Here is an 8687-nt window from a genome sequence, read left to right on the forward strand (position 1 = left end):
TGCTCAGGCCCTTCCGTGGTTTCTAACCCATCCATACCCCTTGCGTCTTTGCTGCGGCATGTATTTCCATACCCTACCTCCACTGAGATGGCAGACAGAAGGACCTCACTAGCACACCATCCCTCTGCGGCATGTATCTCCATACCCTACCTCCACTGAGACGGCAGACAGAAGGACCTCACTAGCACACCATCCCCCAAATATTGGCATGCTGCCCCCAGGCTCATCTCTAGTGAGCCTGGTTTAATCTCTTTATCGGGCTAGTCACTTTTCAAAGCAATAAATTAGGTTGACTTCAGATTAATTGTTTTTGATAAATCTATATCATTTTTTTCTGATCACTTTCCTATCCTCTCGGTGATGGTAAATTGGTTTGCAATTGCTTATTCAATAGTCTTTTGAGGTAGGAACTCATCTGATGGACATTAAGTTCTGCAGGTCATCTTCTTTCTTCTTTTTGAAGACAGATGCTGTGTTTGTCCTCTCCATTCTTATTGGACCATCCCGTCTACATTCATTCTCTAAGGTGACTGTTAATAGTTCAGAGATTGCTTTGGTTCAGCTTTTAATAAATTCATTTCTCCAGGTTCTTCTAGCTTGAATAAATTTAACTGAATAAAGCAGTCTTTAATCTGTTATTTCACTCTTCACGTTTTTATCCCTATCCTCTTCAGACTTATCTTAAATATCTGTTCATAATTCATCTTTTGTTTTGAAAATTGAGGCAGAAAAAGCTTTATATATTTCCACCTTCTCTGCAGCCATCCTTATTTGCTATCCTAACCTCATAAGTAACGGAATAAAAATTTCTCTTGTCTGCTTTCTTCTTAAGTAGTCATAGGCCATTGCTTGTCTGGCAAATAAAAAATTGCTGTACTTCGTTCATGTCATGTTAATACTAGAGAAATTTGGCAGTTTTGACCCAGAGCCAAAGACCCTGTGAACCTTCCTAGAACTGCTCAGTGAACTTAACTCTACTGTCAATGTTGTCAGTGACATTAGCGATGAAGCTGAAGGAACAGAATTTTACAGAGTGGCTGTGGTGTCTGAATCATCAAAAATGTCATGAAAATATTGGTTTCTGTCCAACTCAGAAAAAAAGTGGATTTGTGTCCTTGGTGGGAAAGGGGAATAGACCTGCTTATCTGCGGAGAACAACAGAGGCTGACTGGAAAAGTTGGAATGAGTAATGAAGTAGGAAAAAAAGGCAGGGAAAGATTTCTTGTGGCAACAAGGGAATTACTGCACTGAATTGCCCGATTCCTGTATTTGTGTGACAGAGCTGAAGTTATTTGCAAAAGGGGGATAAGCTGAAAGTTTACATTTGTCTAACAGTAATTGTAAGAAAATTAGTGCCAGTTTTCATCCACAAAGATGTTACAAATATCAATATTTTATTTCCATAAGATACTACCTGTTCTATTAGAAAAAAAAAAAGTCTAGAGTTTAATTAGAGTATTTTAATTTTCAGTATTAACACAAGTTAGAACATACACATTGGTGCATACTCTTGGGTAGTCTTTGCAAATGTATATGTTTCACAACAAACCCCCTTTCTATCAGCCATTACGTACCTACCCTAAGATTAAATGCACTCATGTACTCATCACTGAGAATGTGATACACTAAAATGTATAAATTAATAACAATGAAAACATGATAAAGATGCAGCTGTGAACATATCTTTTCAGTCAGGCAGATAAATGAGATTTTGGAAGAAGCAAAGAAAAGTCAATATTTCTGTAAATTGTTGATAGAGCTGGTAGAGCATTGCTTCACTTAAGGCTTCTTTGGAAAGTGCCAGTCCATCATAACCCAAACCATTTCTGCAAAAGGATGGCTTTTGCTAAATTTCCAATTTAAAAACATTAAAATGATCCACACTACCTGTTTTAACATTTTCAAAATGATTTTATTTTTTATTTGGTTTTTCCAATCACTTTTAGCTGTGACTCCTAACAAGAGCTTCCCACACTTATTCTCTCCATATGTTTGCACATACAATAACAGCCTGCTAATAATGGGCCCATTTCAGTCACATGTGGAAGAGGGATAGAGATCTCAGTAGCTACTGCAGTCCTAGAAGCTTTGTGAAAATTAATGCCTAGAAAGAGGAAAAATCCCAGATTAGTACCTTCTAGAGAAGGTAGAAGACAGAACTCAGCTATTTTACATTTCATTGGTAACATCCAGATAGCAAATCAGCATATGAGTCTTGGACAGACAGCTAGGGAGCGCATGACTAGCTGTGGACATGTGGTCAAGGAGAGGTGTCAGAAGAGTGAGGGATGCTGGCACCTTTCAGATGGCAGATCCCAGGAACAAAGGACACATGTGTAGAACAGGTTTTATTAAAGACGATGCTCATGGACCAACAGGTTTACATTTTGCTTAGTTCAGCCGTAAAGTTATACTGGCTGAGAGTTTGAAACAAACAAAAGTCAGTCCTTCCTTCATTCAGCAACTAATGGTGTTGTAAAGCTCTTGCTAGCAGGAGGCTGCCGTGGCCAAAAGTATGACTGCATTTAGAAATGGATTGGATAGATGAATAAAGGTCCCTCAACGCCTCCAAATGTGATGTTGCAAATAGAGCCTCTGGTTTTGATAGGCATTTTGACTGAATGAAAAAATTTCAGAGGCTGAAATGGAAAATTACTCTACATGTTTCCAACATCCTTTTCTTGAAAATCTATCCCCACACTTTGTCAGGTCAACTAGACAGAGACAGAGTAACTCTTGGTTTGACCCAATATGGCTACCGTCGTGTTGTTAAAGGGAGAATAGAGAAGTTAGAGAGGAAAGATATTTTCAAAGTCTCAGCTAGACCCTAAATCAGTGTTTCCAATGTGAGGTCTATAGACTAAGGATTCCTTTAGTCTTAGATCATGGCTGGGTACCTGAGAGAGTGTGGGAAAGAGAGGAAACTGGGGTAGAAGACAGCATCTCCACTCAGTAAGATCACTCTGCCCTCAGTGGAAGAGTCTTGATAGGATGGGGAGATGGGAGGAATGACACCAGCAATAGGAGCAGTAATCCTGTGCTACTTGGTCATCCCCTCAGCCTTCCTCATAAGAGAAGGAAATAAAAAGAGAGAAAGAAGAGAGGTGCCTAAAGCTGGAAGAGAAGGGGCAAGAGTGAGGTCAGGAGCTGGCTTGGAAAGACAGGTGTTATGGACATATGGGATATGTTTTAAGTGGTAAAGTCATACATTAAAGGGACCTTTGTCAGAAATGTCTGAAAAAGAACCATCCAAAATCAAAAGGTAGATGGAGAGGGGGTGAACACAGACATCTGAGGGACATCATTGTGCTCTACTGTTCCCCAAAGAGAATGAAACACAGCTCCTTGTTCAGTCTAGAGAAAAGAAGGCTGCGGGGAGACCTGATTGCGGCCTTTCAGTACCTAAAGGGGGCCTATAGGAAAGAGGGGGAAAACCTTTTTAGTAGGGCCAGCTGCGTTAGGACAAGGGGTAATGGTTTTAAACTAAATCGGGGTAGGTTTAGGCTAGATATAAGGAAAAAATTCTTTACAATGAGGGTGGTAAACCACTGGAACAGGTTGCCCAGAGAGGTAGTGGAGGCCCCATCCCTGGAAACATTCAAGGCCAGGTTGGATGGGGCTCTGAGCAACCTGATCTAGTTGGCGGTGTCCCTGCTGACTGCAGGGGGGTTGGACTCGATGACCTCTAGTGGTCCCTTCCAACCCAAAACATTCTATGATTCTATGATTCCTATACCGTTAAATTAAGCCATGCCAGGACATGGGCACTGGAAGTGGTGACCAGCCAGCCTGGTCTGTACCCTGCAAGGTACTTACACACTTGCTTTCAGCACAATATAAAATTGCATCTAAGTCATTGGATTCTGCTGTTTTACTCAGCCCAAGGAGCCAATTCTTTCTGCTTGATGGTCCAAAAGTGACAGTGAGCAAGACAGCTGTGCCTTGAGAATTTGAACAGACTCTCCCTAAACTTGCCAGGGAATTCAAGGTCCCCCCTGAACCAAGATGCTGATTCATTTCCACCCAGGCTTTTTGCTAACTGCAACACTTCTGTAATACTGTATGTTTATCTTTCACCGGGGACACTGGTTTGCAGTAAAACAGGTAACATTCACAGAACTTGACAGTTTATGCTGTAATTTTCCCTGTCTACAATGGCTGTCAGGAGTCTGCTTTGGGCAACATAAGCAGCTGTATGTATCCAAACAATTTAAATCAAAAGACAAACTCAACAGACTTTTTGTTCACTATTACACACTTCATTATTTGCAAGTCTCCTGTTGTCAGATTTCTGGGTTTGTTACAAGAAAATTACCTTTGTGCATGCTTTGTTGCATTCAATTCTTCTACTGCAGAGAGCAAAGGCACACTACAGAGACAGGAGCATCTGCAGTCTGCTTCTACCTCTTTCTCTGTTCAGTAGTGCGTTTCCTTATATTGTCCAGAATTTTGTCAGGGCTTGATCCCAAATGCAGAGAACTTTCCACTTCCTCATCCAAACCAGAATATGTGTTTTTAATTTTTGATGAAAAATTTTCTTTGAAAACCAAACCCTTTGGGCTGGGTTTTTTTTAATGTTAGTTTTTATATTGTGCCCCAAACTGAAATTCTCTAATGGGAAATAAAAAAATATGTGTGTGTTTATTCAACATATAAATTACATGAATAGGTATACATAATTAATATCTTTTACTAGTTAAAACTTTTCCAGTAAGATTAGCTTTGACTTTACCATTCGGACCCAAACAGATGTAGACTTCCTGGGCTGTGACTGTGATGAGGAAAATGAAAGTAAGTCTGTATTAAGCTTTAATTTATTAAAAAATCATACCCCTAAAATACTTCTCAGGATGGAGTACAAAGTACAAAATTTTCTTTGAAAACCAAACCCTTTGGGCCCTAAAATACTTCTCAGGATGGAGTACAAAGTAAGAACCTGTCATGGAGCACCGATCACATGTGGCTCTTTTCTGAGTGTCTTCTCATGGAGCTAAGGGAATTCCTTCTCCCCAGGAGGAGCTCTGGGAAGCTGAGAGAGAAAAAAGAGGGACAGAGAGAGACATAATAATGAAAAAAAAACCCAACATGTTTGCTAGACAATTTATGTGGACCAGTGAGATAGCCAGTACTGTGTTCTCCATCATTACCACCAGCATGTCAACTTTCATATAGGGTGGAAACTTATGTACTACCACTGAGAAGTTCCAGTTTCACTCAGTAGGTAAACAACCATTGCACAAATTATTCTGGTTATTTGTACTTAATGGCAATATATTTTTTCCTTTGTCCAGCATGAAGAACCAAGGTGTCCCTTTCTTGGCCACACCTCCTCATTTCTCAGATAATGTCTTTAATTAGTACTCTCTGGTAGAAAATGTCGTTACTTGCATTTGTAAGCATTTCAAACAGAGTACCTTAAACACTGAAAGATGTAGTAGGATGCCACAAGGAATTTCAAGAATGAACCCCAGACTCGAACTTAACTTAGTTTTCTCCTTTGTCCCATATAGGCAGACCATTTGGGAACTTATTGAAATGTCCATTAAAATCAATAACTGTCTTTTAAAGCATATTTCATAATTTCATTTCTGAGCATGGAAGGTCTCAGAATATCAGGCTGTTAATTTAAGCACCTACATATGAATTCTGGTATCTAGCTTTAGACAGACACTTCACAATTTTCCATTTGTTTAACTGATGACAAAATCGTAATGAAGTTTAGTTGACAAAATTTTTTGCCTGCTGGAGAATGAAAAACCTGGGGGATAATGGGACCCCCTTTATGTATGGACATGTATATACTTTGTTTTCTCATTTCAGGTCATGGAACCAAAGGAGTGTTTGAACTTCTTTCAGGATGGCGTCGAACCAGAGAGAATCTGCCATTCAAGGACAGAGTAGCAGATGCCTACTCAGATGTCATGGTCTCCTATACAATGACAAGCTCCTTGTATTTCATAGCCTTCGGCATGGGGGCAAGCCCTTTCACCAACATTGAAGCTGTAAAAGTCTTTTGCCAGAACATGTGTGTCTCCATCCTGTTGAATTACTTCTATATCTTCTCCTTCTTTGGTTCCTGCCTGGTCTTTGCTGGCCAGTTGGAGCAGAACCGTTATCACAGCATCTTCTGCTGTAAAATTCCTTCAGCAGAATACCTGGACCGGAAACCTGTGTGGTTCCAGACCATGATGAACGACGGCCATCAGCATACTTCTCATCATGAGACCAACCCATATCAGCATCACTTCATCCAACATTTCCTCCGAGAGCATTACAATGAGTGGATTACCAATATCTATGTCAAGCCATTTGTGGTGATACTGTATCTCATCTATGCCTCTTTCTCCTTTATGGGGTGCTTACAGATTAATGATGGAGCCAACATTATCAACCTTCTTGCCAGCGAGTCTCCAAGTGTCTCCTATGCCCTCATACAGCAAAAGTATTTCAGCAACTACAGCCCAGTGATAGGTTTCTATATTTACGAACCTCTGGAATACTGGAACGGCACTGTGCAAGAAGACCTAAAAACACTAAGCCAGGGGTTCAATACAGTGTCCTGGATTGAGCAGTATTACCAGTACCTTCGAGTGGGTAACATCAGTGCAACCAACAAAAGTGACTTTATCAGCATCCTCCAGAGCTCCTTTTTAAAAAAGCCAGAATTCCAGCACTTCAAAAATGACATCATTTTCTCCAAAGCTGGAGATGAAAACAACATAATTGCTTCTCGTTTGTACCTGGTGGCCAGGACTAGTGAAAACACACAGAGGGAGGCGGTAGAATTGTTGGAGAAGCTGAGGCCACTCTCTCTTATACAGAGCATCAAGTTCATTGTGTTCAATCCTACCTTTGTTTTCATGGACCACTACGGTTTATCAGTAACTATGCCTGTCCTGATTTCTGGTTTTGGCATCCTGCTGGTGTTAATACTGACCTTTTTCCTGGTTATCCATCCTCTGGGAAATTTCTGGTTAATTCTCAGTGTCACCTCGATAGAGCTGGGTGTCCTTGGCTTGATGACCTTATGGAATGTAGACATGGATTGCATTTCTATACTGTGCCTTATCTACACTTTGAATTTTGCCATAGATCACTGTGCACCCCTGCTTTATACATTTGTACTAGCTACTGAGCACACCCGAACTCAGTGTATAAAGAACTCCCTCCAAGAGCATGGGACAGCCATTTTGCAGAACGTTTCTTCTTTTCTTATTGGGTTGGTCCCCCTTCTCTTTGTGCCTTCAAACTTGACCTTCACACTGTTCAAATGCTTGCTGCTTGCCGGCAGTTGCACACTTCTGCACTGTTTTGTTATTTTGCCTGTCTTTCTAACCTTTTTCCCACCTTCCAAAAAGCACCACAAGAAAAAGAAACGGGCCAGAAGGAAGGAACGAGAAGAGATCGAATGCATAGAGATTCAGGAGAATCCTGATCATGTTACAGCAGTCTGAAAGGCTTAGAAAAAAATAATAGTATATTCTCTTTTTAAAAAAGCGTTGCACAGAGATGCAGGGAAAATAGAGCAAAGATCTCAGCTGCTTGTGCTGGCCAGGTCTGACAAGGCAAAGGAAGATCAAGAAGGGGTATTCATGACACACCAAGGTGCAAACTTTTTTAACAAAAATAACGAAAGTAAAAATAATCTCAAATGTTTCCTTTGAATCCTCATTCTCCACCAGGGAAGAGTCTGTTGGCCATTAGTGTTCCTGAATCTCAATCTGTAGCTCTAATGAGAATTGCTTGATCTGTCATATGTAGGACTGAAGCAAAGGTGAAAAAAAGAGTTACTGTTAAGTACAGTAGGGAAAAAGGCAGATTTGTCCATGGAAAAGAAAAAAACCAACAACAACATTTCAAATGAGAAAAGGGAAGAAGACCAAGAGAGATAAAAAAACGCCATGGTATTTTTTTCTTATTTTCTTGAACAAGTTGGTTAAGATGAAACCTATGCACTTGGGAAGTAGATGTTTAATACAATCTAAGCCAAAGTACTTCCCAATTCTAGTATACCATGTATATCTGTAACACCACAATTAGAGTGTTATTATGAATATGGATGGCAAAAATATCCTGCTAAGGGATAGAGGTACTGTTCGTATAGGAGAAGAAATAATCATAGCCATTCGGAAGTTTAACAGTTTCTTTAAATGTGACACACGACTTTTATCCCAAGAGGTCACAGCTCGTAATTAATACCGTACATACATTTTGGTATTTCTGAATTGTGAAGTTCCCCTTGAACTAACAGATCTCACGAAACTACCCCAGGCCATTACCACTGCAGCAGCATTTGCAGTTCCTGCAGTGTAACACTTCTGAATTTTAATTTCTCAGTGTTGACATTAAATACTGAATATTAATCAAGCAGGCACTTTAAACGTAATGATGGATTGTATATCACAGGCATAATGTGATCATGTAACAGCTGAGTCAGCTCTGGAACACCCGCACAGTGTTACCATTATATATCTGGTCCAATGGACGGAGGGATATGTTTGCTGGTCCCTGCAATATGCTGCAGGAAGCGGGATTTTCCCCTTCTTTAAGCAAAACATCAGTCAAATACTTGCCACACACAGGAAAAAAAACCACCTTGTTACAGTTTGCACGGGGCTGAATCAACCCCTAGTTGTAAAAGGACAGATCAGTCCCCCATGGGAAGGGGAGGGTGAAATGTCTTTATT

General features: G+C 40.3%; 1 protein-coding gene across 2 annotated transcripts in view; it reads left to right on the forward strand.

The window, feature by feature from the left end:
* Positions 1–7454, forward strand: part of PTCHD4 (patched domain containing 4) — a 91296-nt gene extending 83842 nt beyond the window's left edge. For both annotated transcript variants that reach the window (XM_035895119.1, XM_009639606.1), the window contains exon 3: positions 5821–7454. In XM_035895119.1, coding sequence (XP_035751012.1) covers positions 5821–7454 — 1634 coding nt within the window. The remainder of the gene's footprint in view (positions 1–5820) is intronic.
* Positions 7455–8687: the final 1233 nt, after the last annotated feature.

The sequence above is a fragment of the Egretta garzetta genome, unplaced genomic scaffold (assembly GCF_000687185.1).
Source record: "Egretta garzetta isolate BGI_Z169 unplaced genomic scaffold, ASM68718v1 scaffold235, whole genome shotgun sequence".
In the NCBI taxonomy this organism is placed as follows: Eukaryota; Metazoa; Chordata; class Aves; order Pelecaniformes; family Ardeidae; genus Egretta; species Egretta garzetta.